Genomic DNA, 18,741 nt, shown 5'->3' on the forward strand with positions numbered 1-18,741 from the left:
TAACCACACCAAAATTCTTGAGGTAGAGAAGGCTTGAATTTTTACTTACTTTATTATATGTCTGCCTTTCTTCTTCACTCTAAAACCCATATGCCTCTCTTAATTTTTTTTGAGGTGAAGAGTACCGCCATGCAAAACACAGTCACACAGCTCACAAATAAAGCTCACTGACAGGGGATTTGGGGAAATGAGACGGGAAAGAGAGGTCACAATCTCTAAGACAAACAGTCCTACCAGACTACCGAGATGCCACCATGGATTAGAATGCAGCATTTTTATTGTAAAAGTCCACATGTTAGGCAATTCCCTTTGTGAAAAGGTTTCCAAATACATAGACAGGGAGCAGCTTATAATAAGTATTAGATTATATATAATATATATTCATATTGCCAATACTATGCACACATTGGAAAGCTAGCTTTTTGTAGTGTCCCCATTACAGAACACATTTCAAGTTGACAATAACATGTTTCTCACCAATGAAACTTGCCAACAACTCTCCCAAAGAGTCAACATTTAATATATTGACAATTCAAAACAAGAAAATAATTCATTCTATTTACATTTGTTTGAGGTTATATACTGGAGCACTGATATATTAAAGGTTTGTAAAACTGGCAGCTAAATGTGTTTCAAGATTCATCCAGATGACTTGATGATGACTTTACATGGTTTTATACTGACAGAGCTGCTCTCTCTTCTATTCTTTTTAGGTTATCTGTAAAGTTATACTAGCTATGACTTAATTATAACAGTAATAATTTCCATAAAAATAATTAACAAAGGGTGCTATTTTAGAAAAATAAGAATTCAGGATGAATACGTGAAGATAGAGCTCAACTCATCATGTTTTAAGTCTGGAGAAATTGCTTTGTTTAATTACAATATAATCTAAGGAGACCACAGTCATTGGCTCAACCTCTATGTAAGTCATTCATTTTTTTTTTTTCTGTTTTTAAAATCTAATCTTCAGTACTTTTTCGCACAGAATACTACATTCCAAACACTAGTCAGGTATGAATTTTGCTTATTCCTGTTATAAGTTCACAAACAAAATTGTGGATGGGTAAGGACCGACTCATCCCCAAACCTGGAAAAATAATACACAAACTCTAATTATGCCCTAGTAGAGTCATCTCTATACACAAACATAGGACATAAATATTGTTTTAAAAGGAGTATGGACTTTGCCTAAAATGAATTTTTGAAGATGAACATAAATAGCTAAAGTTCTTTGGATCCTACTGGTTATTTTTACAAAATCAAATATCACTTGACAACACCTATGTGAGAAGATGAATCACTGGTTTCAGGCCAGCACAGAGATTTGCCAGAAGCATGTGAGGGCAATTCACTTCAAACCGTATTTATTGAGCACCAACTATGTGCCAGGCACTATGCAAGGTGCTACGGACCCAAAGAGGAAATGACAAGGATTCTGCCCACAAGGCACTCACAATCACTAGAAGCAGATCTTGAGATGGAGAATAAGTTCTGTTATGATCTATCATCCTAAAAGGAAGAAAAAAATAGCGGCAAGCACAAACAATTACTTTATACTCTAGTTATGAAATTGGGCATATTTAGAGGTGGCAAATGTTGATTATTCAGTCTATATTTTACTTAAAGTGTTGTAATATGTAATACAAGGAAAAAATAAGCTGTTCGAATCTTCATGCATGAGGGAGAAGGCAATGAAAATTACTCCCTCCATTTCCAAACCCAAATCCTTATAATTACATTCAGGATTCTTTTATAGCCCAAGGACACAAAATAAAAGACAATAGGATGATAACTTCAATCCATTTATTTTGGATCTAAAGAGATGCATGCACTAAACTTGAAGCATTCTAAGTTATTGAAATATTTACATCATTGTACATGAATGTGGAGGAAATTTTCTTCCTATTATGAGATAAAGGCGTAATAGATTTCTGGACTAGGCTTTCATATTTAAAGTGAATTGTGATTTTTCTTAAATGAGAGAGGTATTCTATTGGGATCAAATTTATCACAACTTGACCCGGAGTGAACATAGGGTACAGTTTTGGACCTTTTCTATCTAATTGCATTATGAATCTAGTAAGGATACCACTACTGTAAATAGTCAGGGCTTTCACTGTTTCATTTGCTGTAGCTGAAAAATATATTATTTGGTTTGAATGTTCTTGCTCTAATTTTACTTTGCCTTGCAGGTTTGAAACACAGCAAACATCGAAGTTCAAAGTACACTAACCAAAGGAGGGCTGGGCACAAACAATATGACATTATAAAATTTACCAGGTTTGGACATAGAAACAAATTCAGATCAACCACATAGAGGATTATTTAAGTGGACTTAGAACAGACATCTCTCCATGAGACTCAGTGAAAAGACCCATATCAATAAAACCCATACCTCTTCACAGGTAGAGGTAGGAAACCCAATACACCAGATTAAACAGGCAGAAGGCAGTTGGGAAGAAGATCCGAGCATAGGAGTCCATTTTGGCAATGCGGATATGTATCCTCCCATGTCTCCAAGCTCCTGTTCGACAATCTTCAAAACAGCAGAAAAAACTGGCACAGTCCTTGCCGTCCAGACACTCATAGCCATACTCTTCATCTCTCTCTTGAAGGTGTGTAGCATTATTCATTTGAATGGTTGCTGATCTTGGGCGGATATCAATGGTAGGGGCCTGGGATGAGGGTAGGGAAGGAGAGGGATCAGTTAGTTGTTCTTGAGAGATCCTAGTCTGTTTTTCCACAATGTCACCAATGTGATGATGAATCTGAATATGGGTACTCAGGAAATTGCTATGACATCATGATCTACAATGGTAAAATTGAACTTAGAAAGATAGCACATTTGCAGATTTCAAATTTTGAGCTTAAGCAGTGCAGCTGAAAATAATATCATCAAGCTAATAGCTATAGCAAGGAGATTGAACACCAAAAGAACTCAAAGTTAAAGATTTAAATAAAACTACATGGAGTCTTATTCTAGTAACTATTAGATGTGAAGTTGGTTACATGAATGCATTTAATGGTGCTGCATGTGAGTAGAACAGATAAATAAAAATGCATCAATTCTGAAATCAAATATTGTGTCATGCTTAGTTATAGGCAAATAGAAAACCCGTTACACTGAGCAAATGTATTAAATGTTGTTAATAGAAAATGTTAAAATCTATATAAATATAGAATTCTCCTGATTTTATCCACAAAGGTATGGCTTATGTTTTAAAGCACTATGATACTTTTCCTAATATTCACCATCTATAAGCTTAAGAATGCCAACAATGTTTACCTACATGTGAACGGAAGTTGAGAAAAGAATGTTACTACTTGGCAAATTTCCTGCTAGATCAGTTAGTAAATTTCTATACAACTATATGATACATTTAATGTTAATTTGGATGATTTAGTTTTAGGATAATGTAAACAGAAATTCTAACATCATGGAATCAGCTATTATATTTAAATAGAAATCTCATTGCAACGTATTATGGTAGAGCCAACAGGCCCAGGGATCACTTTGGAAATAAGGAATGGATATTTTAACTCAAAGCCTGTCAAAAAGAATATTGTTCTTACAGAACTTACAGGTAGAGTTCAGAAAAACAGAAATCATTAAGTTTACAAAACAATAATGAACAAATCCATTTTGAATTAAGATTTACAGAGTTAAATTTTAGTTTTAAAAGAGTACAAACTTAGTAGGTGTAACCAGTAAGACTCAATCCCATTTTCATCCAAAAGAGGAAGCTCATTTTGGCTTTGATGGATAAACCAGCCTTCTTTACCTATGACAGCTCATAAGGATTATAGCTTTTCAGCTTGGCATAAGATGAAAACCTATGTGAATTAGTGTATAGTTGCTGAATCAACTCTAGAAGTCTATAGAACTTTCTCCAACATATTATCTCTAGTAGAATGCTTAAACGTCTACTCATAAAACAAAATAAAACACCATGTAAGCATTGATAGTTAAATTCAGCAGTTGCATGCAGTGAATTTCCATTCCAAAAACATTATACCTTGAAGGAAAACATCCGAAGAAGCTTTGGGTGTGTAGACAGAAAAGAGAATTGCATTTGTTTTTCATAAAAAGGAGACAAAAAGAAAAGGAAAAAAAGAGAGAGACAAGATAAATTAAAAGTACATTTTGAAAACATAGTAAGTGAAATGAACTGAAATTATAAACACAGAAGGAGAGTTCTGAGCTTGGGATAAAGTATTTGCTTAAAGTTAAGTGTCATTTTGCAATTACTAGTGAAATTTTTAAGAAATTAATCTACAATTATTTGACTGAAGAAGCCAGAGTTGTTCAACTGTGAGGAAGTTTTCTATTGCCTGGTTCCCCTGTTTAAAAATACCATGATTCTATTTTCTGATTATCATCAAGGATAATTTAATAGGTGAGTCTTGACACAACTATCCAAAAGGCATATTAAACAGGAAAATAAACTTTCAGCTTCTCATTCCCAGTTTATTTTCTTGCTAGCTCTGATAAATCATCTAATTGCCTAAAAGGAAGTGCATGAAATTCTCAGGTAATTTCATTTTCTCAATTTTCTTATCCTGTTCTCCTCTGCCTTGTCTTCTTCTGCCATTTCCATGACCCTGAATAAAGGAATCTGCCTCATCTTTGCAACAAAATCCACTGCAATGGCCTAGCTGACAGAGAGTGCCAAGGGGTTTTTTCCAAGGGACTCATCAGAACTTGTTTGAAAGTCAGTCCTCATGTCCTTGTTATACCTGGCAGGTAATATGCCAACTCTCAGTAGAACCACCTTCTTGAGGGAGAGTGAAATGGAAAGTGAACAAGAGGGAACAAACAAAAACAACACAACAAGGAAAATAAAACAAGGATAGAGAAAATGGAAAGTCAGAGAGAGGCAAAACAGACAGGGAAGGGAAGGACTGCATAAAGCATTGTAAATATTTGAGCAATTAAAGACAGGCATTTTATTTTTAAATCAAGAATAATGATGTTTCTTTACATGTTTCAAAATCTTACATTCAAATAAACACATTACTCTTGCAGCATTTCACTTGGGTTTCTGGAGCTGCATCGGAATACAACCTAGAATCAGCTAAATTCCCTCCTTACCATTCAACCTCCAAAGTCTCTGTGTTGGATAGCTAGAGACTATTATGGCTCTCAAAGCAGAAGACCAGGATCCAGGATAGTCAGGTGATTCTCTTTGCCCATATCTTGGAAGGGAATGGACCTTAACTTTCAAGGGGAGTTCTATGAGCCAGCCACTTTGTTCAGGTGTGTAAATGGGTAGCTATGTGCTCTCCTCAACACTCACAATAAAAAACAGTTGCTTTAGGCATTTGTGTTTGTGCCTCATCCTCACTATTTAAAGTTTGGTGGCAAGTAGAAGTCATCTTCCCCGTTTTCAAATCGTGACACTGAAATCAATCCAGGCTGGTAAGTGTATAAATCATCAAAATCAACTATCATCACCAACTACTAATGTTAAGTACATTCATGTGTCGTGTACTATGTAATATTTTGGGTTTCGTTTTTCTGCCCTTCATTGTCACATTTATTTCTCATAGCAGTCCCACAAGACAAGTGTTTTTAAATTTTATATATATATATATATATATATAAACACAAAGAAGCTAACTAACTTGCCCATATAATAGTAAATCACTTGTTTTAAAAGCAAAAAGATACCTTTCGAGAATGAAACAAATAGAAATTCTCTAGTGACAATACACAAACTCCACCCCCCCACACACACTAAATCATTTGCAAAAATATAGTCACCCTTGAAACTTCAAGGACCTTATAGCTTCCTAGTGGAATGCCTTAGATGGAAGTTTTAATTTAAAACATCAGTAATTTAATAATATTATCGTGGCCAGGCGCAGTGGCTTACGCCTCTAATCCCAGCACTTTGGGAGGCTAAGGCAGGTGGATCACCGGAGGTCAGGAGTTACAGACCAGCCTGACCAATATGGTGAAATCTCATCTCTACTAAAAATACAAAAATTAGCTAGGCATGGTGGTGTGTGCCTGTAGTCCCAGATACTCGGGAAGCTGAGGCAGGAGAATTGCTTGAACCCAGGAGGCGGAGGTTGCAGTAAGCCGAGATCCTGCCACTGCATTCCAGCCTGGGCGACAGAGCGACACCCCATCTCAAAAAATCAGTGAAACCTGGAATAATAGCAACTAGAAAAAGGTTGCATTTCTCAACAATGGCTTTAGTCTCCACAAAATAGAGAGCAGGTAACTATATTTGCATAAAAATTCTGACAGAGAGAGAAAAATAGAAACAGACTTGAGTCTCTCTCAAGTAACTAATGACCATAAATGAGTCATTATGGCCTGGCCAAACTCATATATTCTGTTTTCATCTTAGAGCCCCAACTGCTGAGCCTTAGCCTGCAGATAGGCTAATGAAAACAAACTAAACCAAAATCATAAAAATTTCAATGGTCCCAATGGGAAATGATACATACAGGATTTTTCTTCTTTTTATCCTTGTCCTTGCTTGGTTTCCGGTTGCTGACAAAATAATGCAAGGTGCCATACTCCACCAAAGCAGAGAAGACAAAGATGAAACAAACAGATACAAAGAGATCCATCGCTGTGACATAGGAGACCTTGGGGAGCGATTTCCGGGCAATGGTGCTGAGGGTGGTCATTGTCAGGACAGTGGTGATACCTGAAGAGAGGTGCAATAAATCAGGTCATATGATTGCATAAGCAAACTGGGTAACTGAGTCACTCGTGAAACTACACTTGTTTCATGACTTCTTTTTTTTTTTTTTTTTTTTTTTTTTTGAGACGGAGTCTCGTTCTCTTGCCCAGGCTGTAGTGCGGTGGCCGGATCCCAGCTCTCTGCAAGCTCCGCCTCCCGGGTTTACGCCATTCTCCTGCCTCAGCTTCCAGAGTAGCTGGGACTACAGGCGCCCGCCACCTCACCCGGATAGTTTTTTGTATGTTTTTTTTTAGTAGAGACGGGGCTTCACCGTGTTAGCCAGGATGGTCTCGATCTCCTGATCTTGTGATCCTCCTGTCTCGGCCTCCCAAAGTGCTGGGATTACAGACTTGAGCCACCGTGCCCGGCCCTTGTTTCATGACTTCTGATGGGCAGTTTCAACAATGGAAAAGGAGGTATAAGTGGAATTAATTCACTTTATTTACAAATATTTATTGCCTGTCTACTATGTATCAGTTGAAATGACAAACACTGATGAATAGATTTGGTCTGACCTTTATGTAACTTATATTTTAGTGAGAGAGATACACTGTGAATCATGTCAGCAAAGAAAAGTATAATGTCACATTATGGTATGTGCCATGGAGAACTTAGGGATGGTGAGAATCTAGTTAGATGGAAGTCTCAGAGAAGACTTTTTTAAGGAGTTGATGTTTAAAGTAAAGCTTAAAACGTAAGAAGAAACTAACCTTTTGATTATTATTTGATTAATGGAGGGTTCTGAGAAAGAGAAATCTTGTCTGTTTTTTAAATTTTTAGAAGACCTGGCACCTGGGGAGGGACAAGGGACTTAAGATTATTTTGGTAAAAAGGAAGTTATAAAATGTGGCACATGCAGACAGTTTACATTTTGTTCCAAGTGCAAGGAGAAATTATTCAAAGATGTTAAATAGAGGAGGTGGGTTATGTGTAAGTGGCATGCTCTGATTGATGGATTCTTTTTAGATTATTATGGGATTAAAATAAGTATCTCAGAAGTAACATAATAAGTAATATTTACTGAAAGCTTCCTTCTGACAAGTGCAATGATAAGCACTTCATATACATTGTTCCTTTGAATCTTCACAGCAAGTATTTTCATTCTGAATGTGTAGATCAGAAGAACAAGGCTAAAGGACCAGTACCTCATCCAATAGTTGGTAAGTAGCAGACAGAATTGAACACAGAAATTACATGTCTGATTTCAAAACTCTTACTTTACTAATTATACAACAGCATCTATCCCAACCTTTCCTCTCCAGTGATTGTTTAGTGACAGGGAACAATGTCAAGACAACCTACATTTATCAACCAGAGAAGGATGAGGAGATCTCCTATGTAAAAGTTGTGTTATTTATACTAAAGGCAACATGGATTCAATATTCAAATAGGTTCTAGCACTTGCTATAGCAACTTAAGTCATCTTAACACTCTAGGCCTCAGTTTTCTCATCTGTGGTACTAACTCTTTGAAGGTTCACCTAGCTTACCATTCTACAATTCTAGTTCAGCATTTCTAATCCTGAGTGGAAGCATCTTTTTGCACTCTAAAAGCAATAATCCCACACCTTTACCAAGTTTTGTTATTTATATTTCTTACAGGGGACAGAAAGGAAAATAACGTTTGCATCATTTAATGATGTGCAATCATGACTATTACTGCTAACCAAGAGACTTCTAGGGCACAGTCAGATTCTCCTGTGTCAAACGGAAGTGCTAGGGAAACTTCAAAAGAAACAGGTCGGGCCGGGCATGATGGCTCACACCTGAAATTCCAGTACTTTGAGAGGTCAAGGTGGGCGGATCATGAGGTCAAGAGTTCGAGACCAGTATGGCCAACACAGGGAAACCTCGTCTTTACTAAAAATACAAAAAATTATCTGGGCGTGGTGGCGGGTGCCTGTAATCCCAGCTACTCGGGAGGCTGAGGCAGGAGAATCACTTGAACCTGGGAGGCGGGGGTTGCAGTAAGCTGAAATCGTGGCATTACACTCCAGCCTGCATGACAAGAGTGAAAATTCTGTGAAAAGAAAGAAAGAAAGAAAGAAAAGAAAGAAAGAAAGAAAGAAAGAAAGAAAGAGAGAGAGAAAGAAAGAGAGAGAGAAAAAGAAAGAGAAAAAGAAGGAAGGAAGGAAAGAAGGAAGGAAGGAAGGAGGGAAAGAAAGAAAGAAAGAGAGAGAAAGAAAGAAAGAAAGAAAGAGAAAGAAGGAAGGAAGGAAGGAAGGAAGGAAGGAAGGAAGGAAGGAAGGAAAGAAAGAAAGAAAGAAAGAGAAAGAAAGAAAGAAAGAAAGAGAAAGAAAGAAAGAAAGGAGAGAGAAAGATGAAAAGAAAGAGAGAGAAAGAAAGAAGGAAAGAGAAAGAAAGAAAAAGAAAGAAAGAAGGAAAGAAAAGAAAGGAAGGAAAGAAGGAAGGAAAGGAAGGAAAGGAAGAAAGTAAGAGGTAGAGAGACTTGGAGGGCAAGAGAAGAGGAAGATACTGAGAAAAGCACCAGTGTCATACAGGAAAAGAGGTAAAGCTTTTTACTCTCTAATAAGTAGGTAACTGGTAGAATATGCTTCGAAGAAAACTGAGAAAAGCAAAAACACTCTTGAAGAAAGGATAAGTAAGAGGAAATAAAATTGCTGTTATCTTCCTAATTGTTCAAGTCTTTGAGCCGTTTTTGAAGGGTTTAGCTACATTTCCAAGAACCATGTGGTTCTCTTAGGTCATTTAAGTGTAACTTAATATGAAAGTTTAGGCCAGGCGGGGTGGTTCAAGCCTGTAATCCCAGCACTTTGGGAGGCCGAGACGGGTGGATCACGAGGTCAGGAGATCGAGACCATCCTGGCTAACACGGTGAAACCCCGTCTCTACTAAAAATACAAAAAACTAGCCGGGTGAGGTGGCGGGCGCCTGTAGTCCCAGCTACTCGGGAGGCTGAGGCAGGAGAAGCGGAGCTTGCAGTGAGCTGAGATCCAGCCACTGCACTCCAGTCCGGGCGACAGAGCGAGACTCCGCCTCAAAAAAAAAAAAAAAAAAAAGAAAGTTTACTAAATACATACTGTGTTATGAAATTCCAGAGAGTGGAAAGACTAGTGTTGGTTGAAATAACCATAGAGGAAGGGTAGCCTTTAATAGAGGAAAGAGGTGATCAAGTGAACTACGTTTGTAAATACCATCGGCTCTTTTCTATACTATTACTGATTATGTAATAACCATTCTCCCTTTCTGGTCTGTATACTCTACAACAACAGAATCTGTCTTAATGCAGTGGAGTATCATGCTGGGACTCAATAAATGTTTGTTCAATGAATGTGTGAAACAATGAATCAATGCATAGTATATACATGAAAGATCAAAGATGCTCAATCTACATTTGATAATAGGAATCCATAATTATGACTTTTGGGAGATATTTTTGATTGCAAAGAACAGTAGTTAAGATTTAATGATCTTTTCCTTTGGCCAGGTACTGTGTCAAGCACTTTCTCTCTATTATCTCACAAGATCCTCATAATGATTCTATAATGTATGTAGTATTATTATTATTACAGGTAACAAACACTGAGCATTGGAAGAATAAAAATTTGTTCACGGTAAAAAGTGGTAGAGATGAGATGCAAACCTAGGCAGCCCGACTTCAAATGCTGTGCTCTGAACCACACTATTTTAGCTCCATAAATACATGAAAAATACGTGGAATGAAATGCCAGACAGATGGGACCTATTGTAGATTCCTGACTGGGGAGGTAATATGGGCCTGGCATCTTCCATGTTGTCATGGTAGAACCTTAGGGAGGTTTGAGATCCTCATCTACAAACTGGGAGTGGTGGTGATAATGATGGGGAACCTTATAAGTCTCTTGTGAAGATTATATTTAAAAATGTGTGTAAAGTACCAATACCTAGTAAAATCCCAATAAATATTAGATATTGATAGTATTTATTTTAGAAAAGAAAGTTCTATTTCTTAAACTAAAAAACATTTAATTAGGTTGTCTGTGCATTAATTCATGTAAGTTCCTCATTGTACCTAATCACAACTGATATTTTTGCAGAGGACTGAAAAACTAAATTGGCACTGTAGCCTTCATTTTACAATCAGGCCTGAGGCCATACTTGACCCTTGACAAGTGAAAATGTCAGTATTTATGGTAGGTACTATAGATGAGTTAATTTCTTTTAAATGTGGCATGTGATAATTTGGAAGAAACAAATTCTGACATGCAAATTGAATACTGATCCAGCAAATTGGGAAAATGTTATTTAGGCTACATAGACATTCATCACAGCCATGTAGAAGTAGACTCTTGAACAAATTCCTTAGGATATTTTCAGGGCTCTGCATGGAGCCACAGGAAAGAGACTACGGTGACGTCAATAGTGAGAAGCAGAGCAGGGATGGTTTATATTGGCTCCTCAACCAACAATAAGACAGCTTCCATTTTGATAAGTAAATAAGTTAGACTTCTCTTACCTGGGGTAGATGAAATATATCCATAGCTTTTACCAGTTCCTCCAGTCTTGCCATGAAGTAAGCTCTTCAGGGATGTTACCTCACCTCAAATCAGTTGGGTGAAAAATACCAAATGGTATTTTCATTTCATTCATTGTCACTACACCAGAAATACACCTCACCAACTACCACCTGGGAACCAAACTACCTTCACTTTTATATGCTCCAAGATGATGGCTACCCATACTCTAGGACTCTGTGCTCAGAAAACAGCCACTATCTCTGAGTCACGTGGATAAATTTATCTTGCTCATCAAACAACATGGCCTAACTGTTCTGTGGCAAGAAGCTTAAGGTCTGCATGTGCTTAAGGTCATCTCATTTAAGTCTGGATTGTAAACATTGGAAAAAGTAATGGGACTCAATGAAATCTAGAGCAGGGTTGTAAAAGGTGACTGCACATTTGAATCACCTGGGGATGTTTTGTTTGCTTGGTTTTCAATCCTAACACCTAAGTCATGTTCTAAACACATTAGATAAGCATTTCTTGGAATTGAACTAAGGCATCTGCACTTCAAAAAGTCCTCTAGTGACTTAAATGTGCAATTAAATTTAAGGAGCACTGATCTAGAAAAGTGAGACAGCAAAGTTAAAATAGAGTAACTGGCTCAGCTCTGCTTCTCATCTGTACCTACAATTGGCCTTCAACAAGGCCTCCTACCCAGAGCAAACCTATGTCCCATCAGCTGAGAGGCAGATCTACTGTTTCCTTATGTTGTGACTTTGTGTATGTCATCAAACCTTGCAACAACTCTGCTTCCTTAGCTCAGCTCTAAAAACTGTGATAATAATGATCATTACAGCAACTTCTACATGCAAGTGTTGTGAAGAATAGAAAAGACATAGAGACAATATTGAGCATTCCTGACTCACAAATTATAAACAAATAGAAGCACTTGTCTGCTATTTGCTCAAGGGCCTCTCGCTCATTCCAAAACTCACTCCCTTTGATCCTTTCTTCCACCATAACCCTTTGCCAGTGAATACTCATTTACTGAGTGGGTTAAATGAGCTACCCAAAGAGTCATGAGAGAGATTTTGGCCAGCAAGAATCCAGGCTTCAAGAGGAGAGACTGATTGGAAATCTCATCCTTAAAATGTGTTTGGGAAGTGGGTGGATTGGAATACGTCAATGTATTTGCTCCATCCATTCATAAGTGTATACATTAATTGAACAATGATTTGAGGTACCAGTCATGTTCCAGGCACTGTACTAGAGATGTGCAAGACTGACATTCTGATGAGAGACATAGAAGCATGTAATGCAGTATATATCAGTTTACAGTGACAAGTAAGAGTCCTAAAGTAATAGGCTCAACGTATTTGGGGTTTGTTTCAGCATGTAGCATTAAACAAGATATTTTAATTTTTGAGAAGTACTTGTAACACAAAGTACCACATATAACAGGAAAAATCAAAATAACTTTCTTTTGAAACAGATGGGAAACTAAATTAGGTTTGGAAGAGGACAGATATGCAAATGATGTCTTTTTTCCCCCACTAATCACTTCTGCCCTCAGCTTAATAACTTAGTAGAGACCATTTTGTCAGAAAATGATTATAGTAGCCAACATTTCTGAGGCTTTACTTTGTTATGTGCAATTTGCATCAAATACTTTATTTAACCCTAGTAGAACCCCATAAGTTAGGTGCAGGAAATTATACATGTTTTATATATGAGGAAACTGTGAATTAGAGATTAAATGACATTCTAATGTTATACTAAATGTGGGATGTCAAGCCCACATCTGTGGGACTTCAAAACCCAATTTCCTAGCTATTACACCCTACTGACTCTTTAGACAGTCAGCAAGAGATGTGGTTCTAGGTTTTACATAGCTGATGAAAGGGTATTGAATTTTATTCACCTCTCACAAGCTTTAGTTTTAGTTCAGGTTTTAAAAAGTTTCACATGTTGGGCTTTGTTTTAGTCTGTGTGAGTCTTCTTCCCCATGTGAAGAAGAAGATGTGAAAATTCAAGACAAAGATCGCCATATATATTAGATTGAGCAATTGCAAATAATCTTAAGAGTCGCTTCCCCCCCCAAAATTTCACAGGTAAATATGTTTTCTCAAAAATATTTTTTTCCATGGCTCTTCTGTAAAGAGCCAATTACTTCAAATGTTATCCCAATAATTACTCATGTGGCAAATAGCCAAAAGTCAATGGTGTGCTGATAAATGTGTAACAATTAACTCTAGAAAATAGAAGGCCCTGATTTTTATTGTTTCCATGTTCTTAATACGTACTCCTTGGCTGATTTCACATTATCAGCGTGACACCATTGAATACCAAGTTGGGAAGAGGGAAACACAATCAGCTTTCATGAGCTGGTGCAAGCAGCTTCAGCATATGACCCAGAGACCTAAACAAACCCATCTGTTAATATTAAAACAGTTTTTAAAAACTAGTTAACTAAAATTTCTTAAGAAAAGTTACTCAAGAAAACCTATCCAGGTAACTAAGGATAACCAAACTGCAGAAGTAGGAAACCTTAAACACTATTTTAAAAAACGCCAATTCTCTTGAACATGAAACTGATGGTATTTCTATGCAATTGCAGGCTAAATTTAAAGCAGATCAACATAAAAATGGAAGTAGAAATTACTTGTATTTGCCACTTGCCTTGAGAAACTGCAACCTAAACAAACATGTCTCACCTAAAGATGTTCTGGCTGGAACAGCATCCTTATTGATCCAGAAAGACACCCAGGATAGGACGACAATGAGTGTGCAGGGGATATAGGTCTGGATGGTAAAGTATCCCATTCTTCTGCTCAGATCGAAGTAGACAGACATAACCACATAATCTCCTGGAACAGAACAAAGATAGCACCATACAACCCTTTATCAATCACTGGAAAGCATTTTAAAATAAGCATAAATTCAATGGTCATGCACACACATTTAAATTAAGAGTTTTCTACAAGTGGTATGTTGAAAACTATTTTTGCCCACTTGGGTTAAAAAACAAAAACGAAACACAACCTGAACTGAATCCTGACTCTTTTAGAAGCAATTTGTCTACTAGATGGAAGGAAACATTTTTAGCATACTGATATATTTTCTTCTTTCTGTGCTTTCTGACGTCCTCTCTTCCTACTTCACAAACCTTATAAAAATGTTTGTTTGGTGAGGAGGGCAGGGAACAGTATTTCTACATTGTGCATATCTTGTCTGCAATTCATTCTCGGTTTTGTAACAATTTCCTCTTATTTCTTAGGACAAAATCTTTATAAAAACCAGACAGGAATATCGTGGTGCTTGACACTAATAAATGAACATTTTACTCAAAATTTATAACTAAATTTCTATGATGAGACATTTTTTCATATGTTAATTGAATCATATGGTTTTCCTTCATAGCAGTTACTTTAAATTTTAAATCTTCATTCATTTGTGCAGTGATTTTTGCAGTGTCTCTCCCCCTACTGGACTTTATCTGCGTGAGTCCACAAACAGTGCCCATGTAAGCCCACCATTGCAAATGCTAGTACTTAGCATTCTGCATGACTCCAAACAGGAATTCAGTAACATTTGTCAAGTAATTGTGCAAATGAATTCATGCCTTTATAAATTCTACAGATAAAATTCTCTAAAAATCAAGAAGATACATTATGGAACATTTGAATTAAAAAGCAAAATTTGGCCAGGCACGGTGGCTCACGCCTGTAATCCCAGCACTTTGGGAAGCTGAGGTGGGCGGATCACAAGGTCAGGAGATTGAGACAATCCTGGCTAAAAAGGTGAAACCCCATCTCTACTAAAAATACAAAAATTAGCCAGGTGTGGTGGTGGGCGCCTGTAGTCCCAGCTACTCGGGAGGCTGAGGCAGGAGAATGGCGTGAACCCGGGAGGTGGTGATTGCAGTGAGCTGAGATCCGGCCACTGCACTCCAGCCTGGGCAACAGAGTGAGACTCCTGCTCAAAAAAAAAAAAAAAAAGCAAAATTTATGTAAATAATCCAGAGAATATATTTAGAAAAATTCCTAAAAGAATAAAGGAATAACCATGTAGCTGTGCATGAGAACAATTTATTGTGACACAGTTTGAAGTCTCTGACTTTTTAAAGTCATGATGCATAAATTGCTGTTAAAATTCCACGTCGTTCATTTTGAATTATCCCAAGTAAAATTTTAAAGCATTTTAATTTTTGAACTCAGAAAATATACTACAGAAACATATCCCAGTTACTACACCTTTTTAAAATACTCTTAGAGAATATCAGTTTCAAATATTGTATCTGCACTCACAATGTGGGATGAATAAATGAGATAGCTTTTCAAATGTTGCTTCTTTTTTCTTTGCTAAATTATATTTTGCTCTAAAATGCATAGATAATTAAATTCAAATCATATCTTTCAGCTTGATTAGTTGGCTTTGTGCCTACGTTTCCCTACTTACATGCCTGATTTAATCTGATTTGAAAATAAGATGCCCTAGAAGCCTCATGCAGAGAAGATTGACTTAAAGGGGTGAGTTATTACTACTCAGTCTAGTTTTTCTTTCCCAGTCTCCAGCTTCACCCCATACCCTGCAAAGCTGCTGAAATAGAAAGACCTTTACTGGATGCTCTTTGAGGGAGTAGACTGTCACCTAACGTTGCATTGCTTCCTAAGTGGGGTTTTGAATGCCTCTTAACACTGCCTTTTGGTAGACTGGCACACAGTTACTTGTTTAAGTCAGACCTGGTTGATGTAGTGATCATGAGCTAGCACTGATCAGGGAATTTGGCTTCCAATGGGACATCAGTTTCCTCCCAGAGATCAATAAGTAGCAATTATTTAGCAACTGTGCCTAAAGACTTGAAGGTAGAAATTTTTTGTCAATGACAATAGATTTTAGCTAATTCCCACAGCATATGCTTCTCTATGTTAATTTATTGAACATAAGCTATTTAAAGTCATAGAATTTCGTAAATTAGTTTGGTCTCTGCTTTTGTCCTAATTTAGAATATAATAGACACAGGCTATGATTAAAGAGTAAAAAGATTTAATTTGAGATGACCTCTATTAACATCCATCTTTTTCTTTCTCATTTCTTTGATCAGAATACTAAAGGCAAATACATCCTCTCTTATTCCAGATAGGAAAAGCAAAGTAATAAAAGAAGGTTTCCCATTTAAATAATAATATTCAGGGGTACCTTTTCTCCTATTTTCCCAGTCCTTGAGTTTTCCTCACATTTTAAATGTGTTTAAATAAAAAATTATGAATTATAATGTTTTAAATAAAGCTAGACAATTTTAGTAACTTCTTTTCACCCAATCATATAAGTGAATGAGGATCTGTACTTTGGTATTAATGATCTGGCATATTTAAAGGTGAACTTTAATTTTGTCCAAAGTTAACAAGATAATTACCTCAATTCAATTCTCCACTTCCCTTTAGGTCAGAGTCTAAACTTCCATGGTCCACTTATCTATCAATTTCTATTATAAGGTAATGGCTTCTGAGCATCTCTCACCTTTGCCAGCAAGTCTACAGCTTTTCTACCAGTGGATTATGGATTCAAACTTGAGAACAAGCCATTTAAAAGCCAGGCAGCTTCACAGTGACAGCCTGATGCCTGTCATATCTCCAAGGCCACGTCGTTTTCTGTATTCCTCAAACCTCTTGGGCTAAAGAGCCTATAAAATCAAATCCCCTTAAAGTACCGCATCAGTGATTCCCCAAGCCCAAAAGGTTTAAATGCCAAGCAAGTCAAAGGTGGTTATTTCTGCCACTTCAGATTTATTCCTCCTATTGATTTATCCTAACATATGACATTAAAGTTATAGTATTTTATGTATTCGTTTCATTCCTGCTTTGGTCTTAATTTAGAGTTTATGGATGAAGGCTATGATTGAAGAGCCGAGACACAATTTCAAACATCACTCATTAATGTTCATCTTTTTTTTGTGTAGAATTCTTATGTCTAGTTTTAGGAAGAGAGTATCAATGCAGGGTTTTTTTTTTTTTTTAAGTTGTAGAGGTAAATAACCATATGATAGTTTTAAAATTTAATATTTAGTGTAGTGTTTAGGTTCTTATTTTCTACATGAAACTATCTTATCTTAAAAACTTGAAGATTCCATGGTAAAGAAGTCTTTGGCTCTATTGAACCCCTGACATAATAGAAAATAATTTTCAAGTTGCCAGTCATGAAAGCCTACTATGTGTAGACACTGGGCTGAATGGTTTGCATATATTATCTGTAAATATCCTAAATGCTTTGTCAGGATGGTAAACAAACAAAGTATCAAATGTATCTTCACTTTATTCCTCTCTTGTCATTCTTACTCAACTAAAACATAGTTGAATAAAGTATATCTTATTCTACTAGGTTAACTTTGAGGGCATAAATAGTGTTGTACTCTTCTTTACATTCCTTTCTCTAGCTCCTTTTTAAAGCCCACAGATATGTTTAATCACTGCTATGCATAGAGCACTGTATTAGGTAATGTGGAGATTAAGGCATAGGGGGCCTCATAACTGATTCTAAATTAAGTGTGTTAAAAGGACATAAGATTATTCTTTTTCTACAACCCAGATAGAGAGATGTTCTGGGACAATGCATTCGATCTAGCTTTAGCATCCCTCATTAAACACTTGAATTGGGGGCATAAATCCATGAGGCTGATTTTGACCAAAGGCATGCAGGAGAGCTGATTGAGTTTTCATTTGGGAAAATTGTTTTCTGAAATTAGATCTGTACCTCACTCTAACACACAAAATAAATTTAAGATGGAACAAAGATCTAAATTTATGAGCGATATAAATACTACAGAATGAAAACTATAGAATATCTATATAATCTTAGTGTGGAAAAAGCTTTGTCAAATATAACATAAAATTTAAAAGGCATAAAGGAAAAAAGTTATGAGTTTACTGTGTAAAATGTAAGACTTCTGTGTTATCAAGGCTGCTATCTGGGCACGGTGGCTCATACCTGTAATCCCCTCACTTGGGGAGCACAAGGCACATGGATTGCTTGAGTCCAGGAGTTCAATACCAGCCTGGGCAACATAGTGAAAACCCATCACTACAAAAAAAAAAATACCAAAAATTAGCCAGGCGTGGCGACATGCACCTGTAGTCCCAGCTACTCCAGGGACTGAGGTAAGAGGATCCCTTGAGCCTGGGAGGTGGAGGTTGCAGGTTGCAGTGGGTGGAAGGACATCCTTCTACCACACCTCAGACTCCTGCACTCCAGCGTGGGTGACAGAGTGAGACTTTGTTAAAAAAAAAAAAAAAAAAGAAAGAAAGAAAGAAAGAAGAAAAGAAAAGAAAAAGAATGACTGCGATAACCAGTTTTAAAAGGCAAAACATCACATTTGAGTGTGGTGAGATATTTCCAAAATAAATAAGAATTCAAAAGGCTAATATCACCAATACATAAAGAATTCCCATTTGTCATTGAGGAGAAAAAAAAACTAAATTTTTAACTAAGCTAAAAAATGAAGAACTTATAAATACAAAATATTTGGAAACAACTTCAGAGGGGATCAGTGAAATCCAACATCTAATATAATTAATTAATTAATCTAATAATTTAATTATA

The 18,741-nt window shown here is 36.7% G+C and overlaps 1 protein-coding gene across 16 annotated transcripts in view; it reads right to left on the reverse strand.

The window, feature by feature from the left end:
- Positions 1-259: 259 nt before the first annotated feature.
- The window catches only part of GABRG2 (gamma-aminobutyric acid type A receptor subunit gamma2), a 91,432-nt gene continuing 72,950 nt past the window's right edge, over positions 260-18,741 (reverse strand). For 7 of the 16 annotated variants that reach the window (XM_031935473.1, XM_031935478.1, XM_023218875.1 and 4 more), the window contains 4 exons: positions 13,860-14,012; positions 6,463-6,668; positions 4,020-4,043; positions 260-2,678 (listed from right to left, as the gene is read on the reverse strand). In XM_031935473.1, coding sequence (XP_031791333.1) covers positions 2,403-2,678; positions 4,020-4,043; positions 6,463-6,668; positions 13,860-14,012 — 659 coding nt within the window. In that variant the 3' untranslated portion in view covers positions 260-2,402. The remainder of the gene's footprint in view (positions 2,679-4,019; positions 4,044-6,462; positions 6,669-13,859; positions 14,013-18,741) is intronic. The other 9 variants (XM_031935479.1, XM_023218877.1, XM_031935470.1 and 6 more) reach the window with 4 other exon arrangements.

The sequence above is a fragment of the Piliocolobus tephrosceles genome, chromosome 4 (assembly GCF_002776525.5).
Source record: "Piliocolobus tephrosceles isolate RC106 chromosome 4, ASM277652v3, whole genome shotgun sequence".
NCBI lineage: Eukaryota > Metazoa > Chordata > Mammalia > Primates > Cercopithecidae > Piliocolobus > Piliocolobus tephrosceles.